Here is a 21,724-nt window from a genome sequence, read left to right on the forward strand (position 1 = left end):
TCAACTGCACACACGGTTCACGTCCACGCTGTCGCGGCATGCTACCAGTGTTAAAGACTGCGATGGAGCTCCGTATGCCGCGGCAAACTGGCTGACACTGACGGTGGCGGTGCACAAATGCTGCGCAGCTACCGCCATTCGACGGCCAACACCGCGGTTCCTGGTGTGTCCGCTGTGCCGTGCGTGTGATCATTGCTTGTACAGCCCTCTCGCAGTGTCCGGAGCAAGTATGGTGGGTCTGACACACCGGTGTCAATGTGTTCTTTTTTCCATTTCCAGGAGTGTACAATGCGTCCTAAAAAACACTGTCAAGCCGTACCTTACACCAAAACAAGAAAAAATGTTTAGCAAACATGGGCTCTAAATACATTAAAAGGTAAGACCACTTGTTCTACGTCTAGATATTTTTTAGCACGCTGTATGTTCCATTATGGAGATTGGCAACAAATCCATAAACTTCTTGGATCTCACCATTGACATCAGTACATACACACATTGTTTCAAAATTTACAGAAAAACAACAACTACAGACACAGTAACACCTTCTTGCTCACAACACCCCATAGCTCACAAACATGCAGCTTTCCACTCAATGGGACATCGTCTAATATCCATCCCCATGTCCAGAGATGATTTTAAAGCAGAGTTAGATACAATAAAATTTATTGCCACAGCCAATGGCTACAATCCAGTTCTTATTGACCACATCTTGCACAGGAAACAAAAACGGAAAATTATACTCCTCCTCTATAGCCCACCTGCTTCCCCATCCACTCTGCAAGAAATGGTGTACCCTACCATTTCTAGGTCAGGTATCACAGATTGTAGCCAAAGCACTGAAATACTGCAAATATAGGCTTTCCTACTATGTCAGGAACACGACAGTCCAGTGTGTTTTTAATAGCAAAGATAAGATACAGTTATTAGCCAACAGTGGGTAAAACAAAATCACCTGTTCTGACTGTGACAAATTTTACATTGGTCAGTCAGGCAGAGACATATCAACTAGGTTGGCTGAACATGAAAGTAGCTGGAGGATGCAGAATTCAGACTCTGCATTTGCTGAGCATGTACTGAGTGAGTATCACAGCTACCAGCCAGTGTCCCATGTACTTCACTTAGCAAACAAAGGCCATAAACTTAACCTGCTGGAAGACCTGGAAATTAACAAACATCTTGCTCTCAGTCCAGATCTCATCCTAAATGACCAGACACAGCTCAACACTTCCCCTCTCCTAAACTTCATATAATCATCTTTCCTGTTCATTACTTCCCACTCTCTCTCTTCCTACGTATTCCCATTTTCCTGTATTCATCAAGTTGTTGTGTTTTGTTGAAGTTGTCTTTGTATTCCACATAGACTGTAGTTCCAATAGTTCCGGCTTTCTTTTGTTTGGTACTTGTATTACTTTCCACGTTTAACACCCCTTGTAGTTGTCTCATCAAATACTGATCATATTTTACTTTGCTCATTTATTTAATGAAAACTGTTACACAGCCACTGCTTTGATTATAATGTAAATGTTAAAATGCAGTACCCCACCACACTCTCACTCTCAAACTTTAGATTCCCTCAAACACCTCCATTTTCCTGCATTTATTTATTTCTGTTTATCTTATTGCTATTGCTTAAGTTCCTTATGTATTCTGTATTTACATTGATAACTGCCTCTCCTATTAATTGGTTGTTTATCACTCTCCATGTTTCATACCTCCTGATGCAGCCTTGTCTAGTACTAATTTTTATTTTATTTTATTTTATTAGTTTTGTTTATTAATAGAAACTGTTATGTAGGCATGCTATTCCTATTTTGTGTTAAAGGTTTTCCTGTCTACTCCATTGTTATTTATGTACTGTTCCATTTTTACTTTTCATTGGAAAGATGTTACTTGCTGTATGTTTCTACTTCAGCCTAGATGTGTTACTTCTCTTACAATATTATTTGCTAACATTTAACTTCTTTGGTGATAATACTCAGTAAATGTCTGAAGATGGCCTTGTAAGCCAAAAACCGGATAGCAGTTGAAGTAGTATTATAGAACAAAAGCAAACGGGTGCTTTTCATTGATTAAGTGAAACTGTGTTACAGGAATTATTCTATCTCTCTGTACCCACAGATAACAGTACTTTACCTGTATTGGATGGTCTTAGAAAACTCTTGTGTGTACTCTGGCCTTTCTCTCTTCTCCGTTAGCAAAATTTGTAACATACACAGAACATCCTCGACTCATTTACCAAATCTCGAAAGTATACAGAAGTTACTTATGGGGTATCCTCATGGTATAATATTCCATTAATTCTTTTATTTCTACAGACTGTTCACGTATAGTTACAAGGTACATATTTTTTGAACAGAAATGCAGACTGTGCGACATATATTGTCACATAATTGAATAGATGTTGCAGCTTGATTAAAAAATGCATTTACATTCTGACTCTGGTTGTCAACAATAATTCAAAGTGTATGTATATATATATTTACAAAGACACAAAACTACTGTGTAAAACTATATTCAAATAACACACATCGAGTTTAAATGCTTGGCATAAATATAACATTGTTACTAGACTAGGATGAATTATATAAAATTCTTCTCAAGAGTTTAGCAATAAATTACCTAAAATTTTTCCTTTCTGAGCAGATGCCCGAGGTCATTTTGCCACAATACGACGTAACAAAATAATTTCCACGGTGTAATCGCTATAGTCTACAAATACTGATAAAGTAGCTAACATTTATAAAATATTTTATGAAAATCGCAACGAATTATACACGAGCAACCAATTTTAATTTTAACAAGGCATAATGGTAGGTTTCTGGTTGAATATATATTTTGTTTTCTAAGAAAACAAGTTACTGAATAATAACACACTTCACGAATAACTTACATAATATACATGAACTTATTTACTATTCAACATTTACTTCTATATAAAAAGTTTTTTTTACATGTGATAGTTAATCCATAACGATATGTAATGTGTAGCTTAGAAACGTGAAAATCATGAGAAGCGAAGAACATTACAAGTGAAGATGAATGGAACAACTTAAAAATGTAATTAATATATTAAGCAGCAGCATTTCATTCTATTTTTGTACACCAAGACATATCTTATGTGATAACAACATTATTTTAGCTTTTAAACCTTCAGAGAGATATGAAATCCTATTTCATGGTACAATATCGTCTTGAATAATAACCCCTAGTTGCCTCAGAAAATTATTGTGTTTTGATATCTCAGGTTATTATAAGCTCACAAAAACTTGGAATGTATATAGAAATATGAAAGAATCCTTACAACTGTAAAAACTACCTGTTGTTGAAAGTCAGTCTGTAAGCCTTTGAAAATAGGAATCATTATTTGTACGCTACGGCCAGCCATTAATGACGCCGAAAAGAAATATTGTACTGCGTCAGTTTAGGTAAAGATACAAATGTCTGAGAGAAATTGTAATTCTGCGTATAAAATGCGTTCAGGTTACATTACATAGCTATGTAAAAACGTTGGTATCAAAATACGCTGGTCCCAGAACGAGCGTCCTACTGATTGTTCTAATAAAATGTGGTGCACTTAATATGACAAAAATGAATGTAGGTAGTTGGCTACTTCATTTGTTAAAAAATTAATTGGTTTTGAACACACTACATTGATCCCATTGAGTTCCTTCCGAAAGTTTTGTACTGTGTATTTCGTGCCAATGAGAGGAAGACAAAAACAAAACTGTCAGTGTGGTTACAGCGTATTATGACTGGTGCAGTGCGTTATTATTGTTACATACAAAGATTGTATTTAGAAGTGCTTAAGACTATAGTTTATTGCTTGGGAAAAGCAAATAGACGAATGGGTGAACTACGGTACTTGCAATATGTCTTAATATTTCTCCTTCAGTCTTAAAATGCGTTAGCTGGAATATATGAAAATAATGTGAAACATATATTACTTTGTTTATATTTGTGACAAGCAAGAACTTATCGGTTTCCAGTAACCTGGAGCACTACAGGCTATGGCTACTACCAGTTATTTTAACATAGCTCAATTTTTCTTGGTGTTTCGCACCCTCTCAGAATTCCCTCGGTCATTACAAAAGTAATCTGCAAGATTATTCTTTATTGTTACCATTCTTGAGCAAATCAGACTTTTCAGCTAAGCTTTCTGTGAAGCTACACGGCTACATGTCCGCCGCAAAGCAGGTTGCGTTAACAGAGGCGTTCGATCTTCATTGTTTTAATGATTCATGCTATACAATTGTCTAAAAATATGCTGCTGCAGGTTTTTAAAAAGTGGATGCTGAATGTTTTCAGCACTTTATGAAACTACGACTAGACTATGGAACTTTTGTAGATCTTTGTAGGAATTTGAGACAAGCAACAGTGGAGTTCAGAGCATAACTGAAACCAGTGGGCAACATTTGTGTCCCTTCGGTGAATTAACAGAAAGTAATTTTGCGAAATATTATAAAAAAGGGGAAAATCTTGTTACTCTGACGCTAAGTCATTGGGACATTTATTCACTTTCGTTAACATTTTTCGATTGAGGTATTCGAATGATTAGTTAAATAGTAATGTTTGGACTGTATTTCACCCAGAATAACTACTATTTAGGCTTCAGATAACATAAGAATTTATACATTAGTAGCTGACAAAAGGAAACAAAAGTCGTTAGTCGAACATGGGTCCAGACGATTACAGTTCTGGGAGGAAAACTGTATGTTACGAGTGTATTAAGGTGCTACCTGAGTTTGTTAGAAAAGACAGCGTTACGGTGTTGCCAGAGAAGCCATCTGGACACTCGGTCGTGTTATATTTTAGAAGTTGGAAAGAGAATTGTCTACACGAAAAAGCCTGAGATGTGCTTAGGAATAGCTGACTTACCAGCAAAAGTGAACCACAAGAGTAGAACATACATGCCGCTCGGGATTACTAAGCACCGAAAGGACTCGTGCTATAGTGGCTTAAATAGACGAAGTAGGGCATTAGAAGTACAGACGATATGTACATAAAGTACATGGACATCCAGACATACATTCGTACATACGCAGATATAAGAAACACAACCTCAGCAGCAGCATTAGCATCAGAAGGCAGTCCTATGTAGCTTCCTAAGCTGCAGTATACACATCAATTAATCCGCAGTATTGGTGTTTCAATGTATCGGATTCTCGATGTCTGACATGCACTAATATTTTAAGACGAAAAACAGTATTTTGTTTTATTGGTCAGCCGTGGAAATTTCATACGGATAATCAAATTCACACTCGATTGTTCGATACAGTGTATCTTCTGTTACAGTAATTAGATAACAGTGTCCAGTATTACTTTGTGAACACGTCCTTTGGATATACGCCGCTTATAGGAAGTCAACAGAATTCAATTCCACTCAAAGATCGTAGTGTCATATACATTTTGGTCGAAACTTTCCAAAGAGTTTATAGCATGCATTGCTAGTAATGTCAGTAGTCACTTGCTAATGATGCCGAACTACAGGTATGAAGAAGAACAGTAAACTACGATTTATGAGCTGTTTTCCTAGTTTCAGGAGTCAAGAAATACAGCTATCGGGCTGACAAAAGTTGACAAGTTGAACACATGATGGTGGGGTGGTGGAGTAGTGGGGGGGGGGGGGCGGAACGGAGGTCGACTGCGTTATTCGTTGTTCTTAATCCACGTGAAATGTGTATATTAAAACTCATGGAAAATAACTAGATTTGGTGCTCGTTACAAACACGAATTAATGGGAAGGTAAATGATTCATTTAGTAAACCGGTCAAAGGAACAAGTCTGGGCTTCCCCAATAAAAACATACCATACAACATTGTCCATGCATTTCCTCCTCTCTTATAGATAACTGTAATGACGCCCCCTCAATCTAAATTCATTCAGCAACCTTCGCGACTGTTGGTTAGTAAAAAAAAAGACTTTCACAATGGTTGTAGTAACATCAGCTGCCGTACGAACAACAGTAATAATGCTGAATCCAGAAACCGTGTGCTCGCCTACGGACACTTTGGCGTTTACTACAGTCGAGGTGAATACTACCGTCTCATTTCCGACACGTAGCTGGATTGGTGAGACACAATGACGAAGGAAGAAATCGATTGTCTGTTCTAAGACTAATTTTGAAGAAGAACTACACACCACTAAAATAAGTTGTAAAAAACGGACACCAGCCCACTCTTATGGACAATACTATTAAGAAAAAGCTGAAACACTAATATATCTCCCAATAGTGCCCTTATCGAATGTCAGAAAAATATGTTTATAACCATATGTTGGCAGATTGTATATAAAAATAGGCATTACTCTGAAGAGAAAGAAGTATTATGTGACCCTTATACCAAGGAAACAACAAGTGAAAATTTGTTTCACCGCAGTCTCCTATGAAAAAAAGTGGAGCCTATAACATCACTTGTAAGGAGTGTCGCTCGTACTACATAGTAAATACCAGTATATTAGTGTGCACCAGACTTACAGAGCGTCACAGAAGCTAGAGTCTATAGGCTAAACATTTGCGTAGCACTGTCTGGAACCGAGACACAGTTCTGTAGTGGATGTACGAACACAGTACTATGAGTACAATGGACAGAACAGTCTCCATTCTCCATTTTTAATACTGCAGAGAAACAGATATCGCAATAACCGACCTAAACTGTAGCTGAATGAACGAAATGCCTTCAGCTACTTCCCACTTCTAGATGCCTCCAAACCTTACTTTCTCTATGTCTGTCCGTTTTTGGTAACATGTCCTCACTATTTTGACAGTTATTTACTGTAGTACTCTACAACTGTGAACCTTATTATACATATCTACTATTAGCAATTAATTTCTTTGATAATTGTAAAATCTTTGGTATTTTGTTTGTATCATTACGCACACAACGGTTTTCTTATTAGTGCGGAAAATGGGCCGATAACCCAAAACCTAGGGTCGCAAAATTGAGTAATTAGTGAAATAATTGCAAAAAAAGTGTGTTTTCCAGTTCTGTACTTGTTTGGTTCGTTACTTATATCGAGAAAAGCGGACGTTTGTCGCCTGTAAGAAGCAATTATTTGGGTACGGATTATCCACGCGTAGTTCGGCGATTTATGAAAAAAAAGGAATCTGAAATATTCAGTTGTGTGTAGAATGAATATTTTCGTTTAGAATGCAGTATCCTGCATTTGACTCACGTTTTTCACGCCCCAACCTCACCAGTGGACATGCCAGCAATACGTTTCCGTTTCATGGTGCCTATTGGACACGAAAATGTAATGAAAAGGAACAAATGGTCATGAAAGTAATAAAAAATTTTTGAAATTGAGTGGTCCTGAATTGTGTTCTACGAGTCAGTCGAGTGCGGTTCTAGAAGGGATCAAGTTAACACTAACGCCGAAAATGTTGTATCCAGCAGTCCATTTAACAAAACATAGTATTGCACAGGTATTTTTCAAAATCTGTATTGAAAATTTTGGCTGTGAAGCGTTCTTTGAAACTATAGACTGTCAAGGGTGGCTTATGTTTCTCCCTTAAGTTATGAAGAGCTCCAGAGTGAGAAATTCTGGAGAGTCAATTGCATTGGAAGAATGTTTGTCTGTGTGTATAAAGTCCATCAACAGCTGAAGTACTGAAGAGAGAATATTCTGAAAAACAAGTAACACAATTCAGTCCTAAGGAGGACAAACTTCATCATTTTCTGCTGAACTTACTGCAAAATGTAAACCATGACTTCTTCAGATTCATACAGAAGCTGTAATGCACGTTTCTTGGAAATGTTGCCGTTGATATTGGTTTCTTTTCCTCTTAGCAAAGAAGTTCCAGGTGAAAATTTAGAAGATGATACAGTTGTTGCAGAAAGATGTGTTTACAACGCAATAAAATTGTGTGGCAGTTAACCTAATAGTGAGAAACAATTGAATGTGGCATTATAAAATCAATGGTACTGAATGTGAAGAACGCTTCATGAAAAAATTACAAGTCTTAAAAAGGAAGAAATCTCATGAAAATAAAGTGACCAGTCTTAAACGTGATCAATTCAAGGAAGAAGGGCTCAGAGATAAAAAAGAATAATTGCAAAATAGGGAAGGGATGAAGATAAAGTTTAGATGGTGCAGTTACAAGTTTAGGTAATAAACAACCACAATCTTTTACCGTGAAATTCAACACAAATTTTTTACTTTCATAATTGTTATATTGTCTTAAGGGAAACTGTAAGTTTTGTATTTTAAATGATTTATTGATAAACATATCTGAAAATAGCCATACCCATCCTAGATGGGAGTTTTTGTAGCATTTACTGAACTGTGTAGTCTTTGTCATACATAACTACATTATCCATGTCGATACAAATTAAAGTCATGTAGGGATTGTTCCATTCAGCTATCATTTCAACCGGCTTCCAGGTTCATCAAAAATTTTCCAAAGGTTACGACCTTAACTAAAGAAGTAGTGGAAAGATCATGAAAAAGGCATGAAGCTAATCCTCTGAAAATTAATGGAAACCATGGTTGTTCCTCGTTTCATCTTCAGGTAAATGCGGTTCCCTACCATTGTAATATATTCGAGGATGATTTCCTGTCTATATGTTCGCCTAGCGTTTTCCGTAGGAGCTGGAGACATATTTTCCAACCCCTTGTTCGAGTCGAGTGACGCGTAATTAATGTAGACTTTTAAATATGACATGTGACATATTTAGTTAATACAGTACGTACATTCGACTCGATCTAATTCGTGTCTCGACAAATCGAATTTCTCTCTAAGTTAAACTACCCGTATAGTCCCTTGAAAAATCCTCGATAAATTGAAGAAATTCTATGCGTTTCAGTAAACTCGAAAGATCGGAGCTATTGTTTTGTTATTCGAAGTAAGTGGCTATTCAACGCTTGGAATTCGAACTGTTTTGCAAATTCTTTTATGGTTCTACTCATCGCGACCAGCTGTTTGCATAGCTTATTACACGTAGCAGTCATAAAACTTGACTTCACAGACGTAAATGTGTGAAGTCCCTCTGAAAAGAAGAAGGTTATTGAGTCCGTGGTATGTGAACTGGAAAGAAAGCATATAGCGAAAAGTTTTGGGGTTCTGTCATCCGGGCTGTCGACGATACTGAAGTAGTAAGATAAGACTGCCGAGAACGAGGGAGGAAACGATGCTACCTCCTGAAGAACTTCTGTTTAAGTGAGTGAGCCAATGGAGAGAGAGAGAGAGAGAGAGAGAGAGAGAGAGAGAGAGAGAGAACTGTCGAAGGTTGCACGCTCATACATTCGCTGTTTTTCTCGGCACTGAAGGATTCCCCGCTGTTGAGTGATGGCACACTAGCCAAAAAAAAAAAAACTGCACTATTCTTTTAACTTAAATTCTTATTTTGATTATTTCTGGATTCCATCCTGGTGAGACTATCGTTAAAACGAGCTCTGAATTATTCCAACTTTTTGTTAAGTTCCTTGAAGTTCGAATTATAACAGATAGACTGTTTCAGATTAAGGTGTTCCACATAATCCGCATATATCCGTCACCCGTGAAGATTAGAGACGCATTAACCTCGATAATCGATAGGCTGCTGTGTGGCGAGTGCGCGGCTGCGGGGTTGACGCGCGACCACGTGGTCGGCCAGGTAAACGACCGTGCCCGCGCCACGTGTAGCCAAGGCAGGCCTTCGTACAGAGGCTCGCGCTCGATAAAGCGGCCCGTTATTCATAGCACAGGTCAATACGCCACCGGAGAGCCAGCCACGACGCATTCTCACCCTCAACCGCCTCGTCACACCACCTCAGCAGGAGCACTCGAGCTGCCGTCGGCGCGCCTCAGCGCCACTGGTGCAAAGCTAGAGAACTGTCGACGCTCTCCTGTGGCTGTCGACGAGGCATCGCAACAATGTGGGAGAGCTGGAGCCGCCGTGAAACATCTCTTGCCGCTATTTAGTTTCCTGCACCCCTAAGCTTTGATTCAGTTTTCCATGACCCCCACTTCAAAAGGTAGGAATTGCAGCTGAGGCACCACTCTTGCTATTATACGCTTATTTTCTCATTGGTACTCAGTCCCATAGTGTGTACTGACAGACGAGAAAGCCCGTTGAAGAACACTGGCAAGTCACGTACCAAAGCAAGAAGGAACAAAGATTGGAGTTTAACGTCCCGTTGACGACGTAATCATTTTAGACGGAGCACAAGAACGGGGGATGAACGGGGAAAGAGATCGGGCTTGCCTTGCTCAGCATTCACCTTAAGGGTTGTAGGACGTCAGACGGGCTGACTTGGAGCAGGAGAGGCACCACAGGACATTTCAATTTCCACTGTCTATACTTTTACAAACGAATTTATAAAACTTTGTCAGCATGACCAGGAAGGATTCAAAATTCACACTCTTAGTAGTGGAAGTAGTGGAAGTCGTGTGTGTCGTAGTGGAAGTTGTAAAAAAAATTTTTTTACATGTGAAAGTTCATCATTTTTTTCACATACTAATGGCAGCGTTTGTTGCTATAGGTACACCTTTCTTCATAAATAAGAGAGATTCTTCGACGAATTTTGCACAGCATACAAACCATACTTAAAGTTGTATGAAACTCTAGAATTTTCCAAATCTATTAAAAACTTTGGTAAAAATTGAGGTAATTACCTAAAAAATGTGTGTTTTTTCTAAATATGAAGTTTAAACTACAACAGCTCATTCGTTTTCCCACAAATGAAATAAATTCTAGAGTTTCATGCACCTGTAAGTATGGTATGTATGCTGGTCAAAATTCATATAAGAATCTCTCTAACTTATGAAGAAAAATGTACCTATAGCAACAAATGCAGCCATCAGTAAGTGAAAAAAATGATGAATTTCCACACGCAAAAAAATTTATTTTATTATGTTTTCGAACTTCTACTGCTATGAGTGTGAATCCTGAATCCTTCCTGGTGATGCTGACAAAGTTTTATGAATTTGTTTGTAAAAGTAAACACAGTGGAAATTGAAATGTCCTGTGGTGCCTCTCCTGCTCCAAGTCAGTCCGTCTGACGTCCTACACCCCTTAAGCGAAACCACGAAAAAACTAAATCTGGACGTACAAACTGGGAATTTGAAGCACCGCTCTCTCGAATACAAGTCGAGTGACTTACCATTTTGCCACTTCGGTTGGTTTATGGGCAAAAGGTAAACTCTGTGGCGCAAGCTCGTGGTCTGGCTACAGGTGGAGTATAGACCAGGGAAGATCAGCTGTGTTCGTTTGACAGCAGGCTGAACGGACCTTTCTTGAGGAACTGGAACGAAGAAAAATCTTTGCTCCCATCTGGGATTGAAACTGACCTCCATGGCTAGAGTCTAATGAGCTACCACGGCTTATGCTTGGTGCAGGAACTGAAGCGAAATCATGTGGCAGCAGTGTTGAGGATAGCCACAATTATATGTTAATTTACAACTGTTCCGCTTTGTTCCCCATTTTTTCAATCACAATTATCCACTGACAGACATGGATCTCTCAGATAATATCAGCTGGAGTTAAGACATTACGGCACAATAACTGTGACTGCCTTTCAAGGACATAATCAGTTTTCGACTACTTGGTTATTGCTCTTAGGCCTGTTTTATGCTCTTGCGCCTGGTCTAGTTGGTTGTAACTTCTTTTTAGATGAATTATTTTACAGTTTGTGCCGTTGTGCTGTGTAAGCAAGGCCTCAGTCATTCCCCTATACTTGTATACGCGGAAAATGTTTGTAATATTTCCCGCTATGTGTGTAGTGGCGACAGTGTCACACAGGAGCATTCGACCAGCAGTATGGCCCTGTACGATGAGGCGGTCTGATGGTTACTCTACGCACTTCCTGTTATGAAGTGAGTTGTCTTAACCATGGGCTGTCAATGTTACTAGCTGAGACTTTTTACCTTTTTTGTTTTCTTATTTTGCTCTTTTCGTCGTAGGTAAACGCACTTTCAAAATATCAATTTTCCAACTGGTCAATCCGATCTATGATGCCCTGTTTGTTGTAGGTGACAGCAATTTATTTTGAGAAGGTTGAGTGACCCGCCTTCCCGTATCATGGGCTTAACGTTTTACTAACGAGTGAGTATTTCACATTGGTTGTCACAGAGTACAGATTATTAGGATAGGTATTCGACTTTTATCATAATGTGGGTTGTATGTTTCCTATATTGTAGATGTAAACCTGAAGATGAGATTTGATATCACGAAACAGGTCGTGCCCTTGTAAATAAAAAGAAAAAGTCATATACTGCTGAAAGCGGTTTATTATTGAATCTTAGATAATATAATGTAAATGTACGTCAGTTGTAATTCCCGGACTGGGCAGACGTTGTCGAACGATGAAACTAGTCCATGATGTTTCGTCCCCCCGCATGGGAGTGGTCTTCAGAGATAAATCGTTAACTGCATCGAAAGCTCTCGAGCCACTGTGCCCCACAAATGGGGACGAAACGTCAGTGAATAGTTTCAGATCGACAACGGCATCTCAGCTCGAACATTTACTCGAATCGGTCTAACATGGCTCTAAATGTATCGTAGAGAATATTCGCCAAGCACTCCTACAGTCTGTGACACATATTAACTCAGCCCTGTATGTTTCTTGTTGTATGTCTGAACCGAAAATTAGGAAACGAATTTCCTTACAAAAATCTGGGCTGCACCCCATAAATCACTGCAATGGTATGAGGATTTTAGTGTAGCCAAATTCGTCGAGTTCAGCGTGATATCCCGATTTTTAGGTGTGACGTGATACGTCCTGCTTAAGCCTTACGCTGAACGCTGAATGTTCCGAGTTTTGGGCGTTGGTAATAATTCTGAATATAATGGTTATTTACTTTAAAAATGGTCTAATACAATTCAGTTCCGAAACGAGTTTTTGAATACGTCGAAAGCGGCAAGTAAGAAAATTAGATTACGGTGCGGTAGGTTTCAAGGGTTACGGCTGATTTCTTTTAATCACCAGTCCTGATTTTCGGCAATTAGTTTTCAGCAAAAATACTCACTCGTGGTTGTGACACACTACGTTACGCATCATGGCTGACACAAGGGCAAACACACACATCCATGAGCGAGGCCACATCCGAACCTGTGATATCCTGTACAGCGTTCTGGCGGCTTGGCTCACTGGCCATCAGAAGCCGGCGATTCCGTAGTTTGCTGATTCATCTTGACAGTAATAGTGAGAGAATACCTGACTAACTTCGCGACTACAGACCACCAAAAACCGGTTTTGCTGTCGCACATCCGCGCGTAGCAACTTGTATGCTGATTGTTTTATGCCTCTATTGCGTGTGTTCATCCTAAGTGGCATCAAAACTGCTGACTCTGCGCACATAGCCTAAATGTTGATTATACACGTTAAAAGACTATTATTCATGTTTAAATATCTTGTTCATTTATGCTGAAGCGTGTCGGGGTTTTTTTGTTACCAGCATTTTGATGAGCAGAACATTACTTCTGAATACAGCTTTACCAGTGTACCAACACTGTTCATAATATAAGAAAATATATCTAATGAGTGAACTTTTACGTGCCCTTTTTTTTCTTTGTCTCATACTGAATGTTATTGTCCTGTCGATTTTTTAAATCATCAGTCCCTATTTTTTGATTTTCTGGAAATACGATCTGGCAATACTACTGGAGTTCTTAGGCAAACAAACAGCTACTGCAGCGCATGAATTCACTGCACATCTGGTTCATCCTCCTGGGTTTTAACTAATGGTTTACTCAGAACTGGGAAGGATGCCATCTACAGTTTCTCGCAATCAGTACAGATTGCAGTGAATTAGTTCCTTTGTTGCTAGCATTACAGGTTCAGGACGCAAACAAAGTAGACGTGCTTACACTGAGATTAAGAGGAAAAAATAAAACAGAAGACCCTCCCACTATTGCTGACTTCGTCCGCAGTGGCTCCCGCCCGTCCGCTGTTAGCTACTCTGCCTAACATCTCAATCGCTGACAGTGCTGGAGCTCACATTGTCACCTCGATCCTCTCCTTGCCGTTTTCGTCTGCGTTCCAAACTGGCACCTCTTCTAATATTTCAAGCGTTCCACTATTGTCCCTATTAGTGTGAATGAAGATCGCTCGAGATGTACATCGAGGCGAAAAATCTTTTGTGTGGTACCAGGAATTGGAACTGGATCCTTTGTGACAGTCCTCACGCTGTCTTACCCGATATGGCGTGTCATAAAAACCCACAAGCTCCTGAGTCAGGACTTTCATAGTCTGTAGGAAATACCTCCCTTGCTCGTCGTCATGATCACCTCCATCATACTACTCGTCATTTCGGAGTGTGTGATGCAGAACAGTGAGCAATATACTTTCCAACATCTGCCGGATCGTCGAGAAGATGTTGGGCTGGGTTGTTTTGGGGGCAGGAGACCAAACAGCGTGGTCATTGGTCTCATCAGATTAGGAAAGGATCGGGAAGGAAGTCGGCCGTGCCCTTTCAAAGGAACCATCCCGGCATTAGCCTGCTACGATTTAGGGAAATCGCGGAAAACCTAAAGCAGGATGGCCGGACGCAGGATTGAACCGTCGTCCTCCCGAATGCGAGTGCAGTGTGCAAACGACTCCGCCGCCTCACTCGATCGAGAAGATGTGCAATGCTCGGCAGTATACAACAGATACTAAGTAGGTAAAACTTATGTTTTCACTTACGTCGCTAAGTCACGAAGAATGAATTATTAATTATTATCTGCCGATTTGACATACAGAATTTTTATTTTACGTTTTATTTTGACGTTTAGTTTTCGCTTAGTTCGGTCACAGTTACTGAAGGGTTTAAATAGCAGCAAAGAAAGCCACGATAGGCTTAATCACACTAAGGACTGCCTCTGATACTAATCTCAACATTCACGCACACACAGACATGCATTAATCAACAGGCACGCGGTTTTGCTTTATGCGCTTCATAATTGTTGTTATAGTAAAATTTGTGCTCTTCTCCAAAGTTCGCGTGTGCAGAAAAAAAACTCTGCTTTCCTACACTGAGCCATTCAGTCCTTTGCTCACACAATTCACTCATACACTTTTTCATTTCAGGAGGCGATTATTTGCTTTGTCATGAAATACTTTACGGACCACTGTAGTTACACCTAGTACTAGAGAAATTAACACTTACTTACTAACAGAGTACGATTGATATAGAACATAGAGGAAATGTGAGCATTGACACTTCTTCAGGTAACATTTCAATGAACACATGAGCATTTAGAATATCATAGATAGGGGATACTAGTACCTTAAAGTACGTAAATATGTCAAAAATAATTAACGTACTCCACTATGACTGTTCCCTACATCTGAACAGCATCCGAATGAAAAACGGTCTAAAATGAAGATGATATTACAAGTCACTACGAAAAATATTTCAAAATGGTTGTATGAAAAATTATAATTTTCTGTTGTTCCCACTGAATACTTGCAGATATGAGGTAATATGCTTGTAAGGTCAGAGAAAAATGTCGCATAAATCCGTCCAAAACTCATGCTGTAGCATATGAGGCCGAAGCCCTCTGCGGCTGCTGCCGAGAAGCTAAAAAAGCCCTCAGTTGCTTTACGTTGCCCGTAGTCAGGTAAAAACCGTGGCAGATATATTGTTCATCCACCAGGTTTACATACATTACTACTCGCCGTGGAGAACAAGTTGCTCGTAAAAATTTCTGTAAGGCCCGTATTATAATCAAGATGCACTGCCTCTCTCTACTGGTACAGCTGCTGCCAAAGCGGGACTGGCTAGCAGTTCGTCAAGTGAATGCACCAGTATTGCACTCGGATGTTAGTTTTGCCATATGGAAGATGCTTGAGAGCAGCCGAATTCTCCGCTGGGACTAGTTACTTATAGTCGTTATGGGCCTGGCAATGAAAACTGATACTGTCCAGCAGAACACACGTATTCCCACAATACTGTTAGGAGGGCTGCAGTGACATCCCAACGAGATACAGGCCTACACCTAAGAAGCCTCGCGGTCCCCGAGGAGCGTCACACGCGCCGCGAAACCCTCGCGTGAGAAGTGAAGATGGCGGCAGCCTGCTGCGCGAGGAAGTGACGCCGGAGGAGTGGTTACATGTAGGTGGGCTTCATCTTGTAGGCGCGCTTCCAGATCTCGCAGAGGCACACGGTCGAGTGGAAGCGGTAGAAGATGGCGAGCGGCATGGAGACGTGCGTGATGATGGTCCACGCCCAGAGCCCGTAGAAGTGCAGCTGGATGGGGTGCGACTCGGCGCGCGACTTCTCCAGCGTGTTGATGGCCCACATGGCCAGGTTGGTGACCAGCAGGAAGGTGACCAGCTCCCGGCCCGGCTTGCGCCGGATCTGGTCGGGCGTGGCGCACGAGCGCCGCGACGCGTCCAGCACGAACATGGTCTGGCACGTCGTCTGCACCAGCGACGCCAGCGCCGTGATCAGGACCAGCACCTGCGGACAGCGCGGCAGCTTCACCTCAGCTGGCGCTCAGATCACAGCAACAGCGGTACAAGTAAACTGACCAAGTGCCAAGTGCGGGTAGGACTCGGGCACTGAGCGTTCCGTACAGACTTCATTATCTCGACAGACATTTCATTCGTCCCGAGACTCGAAGGTAAATATGGTGCGAAATTGTGATTTAGTGTGTTTCAGTGCGCGATGAGCCAGCGTCACTTCAGACGGCGGACGGCGGACGAAGGCTGGCCGGTGCGTTATGCAGGTGACAGTTTTGCAATGAGTGTCGGTATGTGTGTACGTGCACGGCAGCCATCAACAGCCAGAATTACGCAGGCGCGGGCCGCGTCTCGCATGGTTGCATTAGCCAACTCATTGAGGACCTTCTAATAAACACGCCGCCGAATACCGGCGGATTCAGCAGCGGTCTGCAATATTTAAGTGCATCAGAGATGGGCGTCAGCATTCTGTTCGACCCATTGAGCGTTTGGTCGCTGTTACATCCTCGCCATATGTGACGCTGTCCCCGAGGACCGCCGGCCGGTGTGGCCGAGCGGTTCGAGGCGTTACAGTCTGGAACCGCGCGACCGCTGTGGTCGCAGGTTCGAATCCTGCCTCGGGCATGGATGTGTGTGATGTCCTTAGGTTAGCTAGGTTTAAGTAGTTCTAAGTTCTAAGGGACTGATGACCTCACAAGTTAAGTGCCATAGTGCTCAGAGCCAATTGAACCATCCCCGAGGACAGGCCGGCGGAGGGCGTTGCCGGCGGAGGGCGTTGCCCGCTGCTGCACCGGCGACTCCCGGCGTCGTCACGAGCTGCAGCGCCTGCAGGAGGCAGGCAAGCGGGCCGAGCCTCGTGCGGCTAACCTCCTACCGCCTGCGCAGCCGCTGACCGAGCGCGGCGGTTCGTTCCGCAGGGCTGTGTGCATCAGTACGTGTCCACCACGACACGAGCGGTGGGGCTGAGCTGCCGGAAAATGTATTGGAAGAACCGACAAAAAAGAGGAAGATTGCTAAAAACAGCCACCTTCTTCTACCCAGCCACGCCCTACAACTCCGACCACGCCACCCGCTCTGGTCATCCTGTTACAATTGATACTGGCAATATATCACTTCCATAGACTCCAAAACTCAAATTGGAAATTTGTGGTAAGGACTGTTGGACCAAACTGTTGAGGTCATCGGTCCCTAGGCTTACGCCATACTTAATCCAACATAAACTAACTTATGCTAAGGACACCACACACACCCATGCCCGAGGGAGGACTCGAACCTCCGACAGGGGGAGCCGCGCGAACCGTGGCAAGATGCCCCAGACCGCACGGCTACCCCACCCGGCTCCAAAACTCAAGTGAATGTCTCAATCTCAAGTTTGAAGTCAGGCAACAAATGACAAAAGAACTATTTTTTCGTGTTTATGTATTTCTAAATCAACGATTTTCCAATTATTACCTTCATTTGTATTCTGAAGCCTATGTCCTTGCCAAATTTCATGATTCTATGTCTTGAAAGGAGGATATAAGATGAACATCAACAGAAGCAAAACGAGAATAATGGAATGTAGTCAAATTAAATCGGGTGATGCTGAGGGAATTAGATTAGGAAATGAGACACTTAAAGTAGTAAAGGAGTTTTGCTATTTAGGAAGTAAAATAACTGATGATGGTCGAAGTAGAGAGGATATAAAATGTAGACTGGCAATGGCAAGGAAAGCGTTTCTGAGGAAGAGAAATTTGTTAACATCGAATATAGATTTATGTATCAGGAAGTCGCTTCTGAAAGTATTTGTTTGGAGTGTAGCCATGTATGGAAGTGAAACATGGACGATAACTAGTTTGGACAAGAAGAGAATAGAAGCTTTCGAAATGTGGTGCTACAGAAGAATACTGAAGATAAGGTGGATAGATCACGTAACTAATGAGGAGGTATTGAATAGGATTGGGGAGAAGAGAAGTTTGTGGCACAACTTGACTAGAAGAAGGGATCGGTTGGTAGGACATGTTTTGAGGCATCAAGGGATCACAAATTTAGCATTGGAGGGCAGCGTGGAGGGTAAAAATCGTAGAGGGAGACCGAGAGATGAGTACACTAAGCAGATTCAGAAGGATGTAGGTTGCAGTAGGTACTGGGAGATGAAGCAGCTTGCACAGGGTAGAGTAGCATGGAGAGCTGCATCAAACCAGTCTCAGGACTGAGGACAACAACAACATGTCAAGAGGAAAAATCTATAGGTTTTAATGGGTGAGTTTGCGAATGTCAAAATATGTGACGTAAATGGCCATATCTTTTGACTGCATTCACTTAGAAGCTCAACACTCTTGCACCTCAGTACGTGATACATCTATCCGTTCCTGAGAAAAAGGGGTCTTAACAGACGGTCGGAGACAAAGAGACAGTCAGAAACACATGACAATCTTATTTTCTTGTGGTATAATTACAACTTCACAATGTTTTGACATTTCCCTGTACTTGCACAGTGAAACCTTGCGTCCTGTCAAATTTAATAATTTTGGACCAACAGAAAGTACCCCGTTGGTTTTGATGATCGAATTTGCGAATATCGAAATATGTGACTAAACGGTCGTATCTCATGATTGCACTGACTCAGATATTTCACTTTTTTACATCGCCCAGGGACAGTCGCCCTTAATATGTCACAAATTTCAACTACCTCTACCCATTTATGAGAATAAAAGGGTTTTGAACAGACAAACAAAGAGACAGAAAGGTGGACAACGAAGTGATGATACTATAAGGGTTCCATTTGTATCGATTGAGAACAGAAGCCTAAAAATTAACGGCAATTTGGGCTTAACGTCTCGCTGACATTCAGGTCATTATACACAGAGCTGAAGTTCTTAATGGGGATGAATGTGTAAGGTTTGGGAATAATGTCAATCAAAGGGATCATTCTGACAGTCACCCTAATGATTGGAGAAATTAGGGATAACCTAAATTTGCGTGGTTGGATGAGGATTTATTTTTATTTATTTCTTTGTCACTTTTCACATGACCATGTGACCCAAAGCTACTTGGTCATAGGATGGGCCGGTACATAGTGCTGATCACAAAAGTTACAAACAATGAAATAAAGAATCAAACAAACACAAAAAACAGAGTATACGAATAAATAACATATTACAGAGAAAAGTTCTGAACCAGAGCGAAGAACTCCTGTACAGAATGTAAGGACTGTGTCACAAGGAAACCTTTCAACTTGGATTTGAATACTTGATTTTTTTACTCACTTCGTCCAATTCTGACGGAAACCTATTCACAATGAAATCTCTTTAATAGTACACACCTTTCGGTTTGAAGTGTTATCCAAGTGAACATCGTTTTTCCGTCTAGTGCTCACTGATTTAACGTTCTAGTTTCTTCCTAATGAGTCAGTATTGTCCGTGACACGGGTAAGTACTAGTACGCAAATCAGCGTGGCTGAAAGGCCACAGAGAGTTTCCATATTCGTAGACTTACAGTCTGCCCTACTGCAGACTGTAAGGGAGGTGCGACTATACGGATTGGGTTACCAGATATGTGAGAATCGAAGACTTCTTAAGTAATAGAAACCGTTCCTCAACACGAGTGTTTATCAGCAAGGAAATCCCAGAGAAGTCTCACAGAAACTTTTTTATACTTTATATACATAAATGATATGAGGAAAATTGTGAGCAGCAGTCTAGACCTGTTCGCTGATGATGCTGTATGTATGTGAAGGTGTCGTCCTCGAGTGACTGTAGCATGATACAAGAGGACTTTGAAAAAATTTCTAGTTGGTTTAATCAGTGTCATGGTGCTCTGCAAATAGAAAAATGCAAGTTAATGAAAACAATTCCGTAATGTGCGAATACAGCATTAATATCGCGCCGGTCAGCACAGTCACGACGTTGAAATATCTACGCGTCATTTTACAACGCGATATGAAATGTAACGAGCACGTAAGGAGTGCAGTAGGGTAGGCGAATGATCGACTTAAGTGTATTTTGCGAATCTTAGCAAAGTGTAGTCCATGTGTAAAGGACAACGCGCATGGAAACTATAGTGAAATCCATTCTTGAGTAGTTCCGTGTGTTTTGGGACCTGAGCAGTTTGTTTTGAAGTAAGACATCGAAGCAATTTCAAATGTGTACTGCTGGATTCGTTTCTTCTCCCTCTACCTCACGTCAACCAGTCAGTGTAAAACGGGTTCACATAGTCGTCAAAACGTAAAAAAAGTACAATAATAACATAAAAATAATTATGTATAAAATATCTCTGTACAACTATGGAAGTACTTAAATATTGTATAAAATATCGAAAAGCTTTAAAATAACTGTACAGACGATGTATATTCAGTGTGCCCTCTATGGGCTAATGTGGTACTACGACAATGGTTCCAGAGTCAACGATGTTGTCAACGTCTTTGGCATTGCGGCATCATATCGATATGTGAGTTGTGACTCGACTGCAAGTATACACCTATGACAGATTCAGTCTGTCTGTCTTATATTAACTTTATTTGCGACTGGTGATATATGTAATGATGGAATGATCAACTGCAGAGTGATATGACACTACATTCACTTGTAATGAGATATTATACACATAACTATATTTATGTTATTATTGTACTTTTTTTTTACATTTTGACGATTATGTGAACCCCTTGTACACTGATTGGTTGACGTGAGGCAGAGGGAGAAGAGGTAGGCGAAGCATCTTCGTATTTAAGAGTATGCCCGTCACTTGCTGGCATCAGTTGACATCACAGTAGCTGAGAAGAGTGCTCCGCCTTCCATTTTCGAAGGATGCCATGGGTATAGCAAGTCTTATTGTATTTTATCCTTATAAACATTTTGTCATATTTTATTGGCAATCTAGTAAGGTTTATATTACATTCTAATTTAAATTACAGGTCTGATGATGGTTATGTGATATGACCGAATCTGGTCACCTATGTTCTTGTAGCACACGCAGTGCGATCAAAACTGAATTTAAAAAAAAAATTTAAAAAAAAATCGGGAAGTGATTACGGCAGAGAAATTCATGCTCGTAGGAAGCTTATTGAACAGCAAAGGGCAGGAATGGTAGTGTACCTGAAGTACCCTACGCTATACAACGCAAGGTGGCTTCTGAATACGAATGTATAAGTAGAGAGTTTGAGTTCTGTCGTAAAAATGAACCAGCAGTAATGATCGTCTCGTAATCCTAAATTCAGTTGACAGGTAATCGTGCACAACATTGCATCAACTTTACGTACACAACAAAAATTCCTACTTTTTGGTTTGTTAATGAATCATATAACCAATATATGGTTGGTCTGAAGTGTCTTGTGAATTATTTCTATTGATGCGTTAGCCATCTAGGCTACTATATATGAACA

The 21,724-nt window shown here is 40.9% G+C and overlaps 1 protein-coding gene across 6 annotated transcripts in view; it reads right to left on the minus strand.

Annotated features, from left to right (window-relative positions):
* Positions 1-2,284: 2,284 nt before the first annotated feature.
* The window catches only part of LOC126355846 (proton channel OtopLc-like), a 510,363-nt gene continuing 490,923 nt past the window's right edge, over positions 2,285-21,724 (minus strand). For all 6 annotated transcript variants that reach the window (XM_050006307.1, XM_050006306.1, XM_050006310.1 and 3 more), the window contains one exon: positions 2,285-16,360. In XM_050006307.1, the coding sequence (XP_049862264.1) occupies positions 16,007-16,360 (354 nt within the window). In that variant the 3' untranslated portion in view covers positions 2,285-16,006. The remainder of the gene's footprint in view (positions 16,361-21,724) is intronic.

The sequence above is a fragment of the Schistocerca gregaria genome, chromosome 3 (assembly GCF_023897955.1).
Source record: "Schistocerca gregaria isolate iqSchGreg1 chromosome 3, iqSchGreg1.2, whole genome shotgun sequence".
In the NCBI taxonomy this organism is placed as follows: Eukaryota; Metazoa; Arthropoda; class Insecta; order Orthoptera; family Acrididae; genus Schistocerca; species Schistocerca gregaria.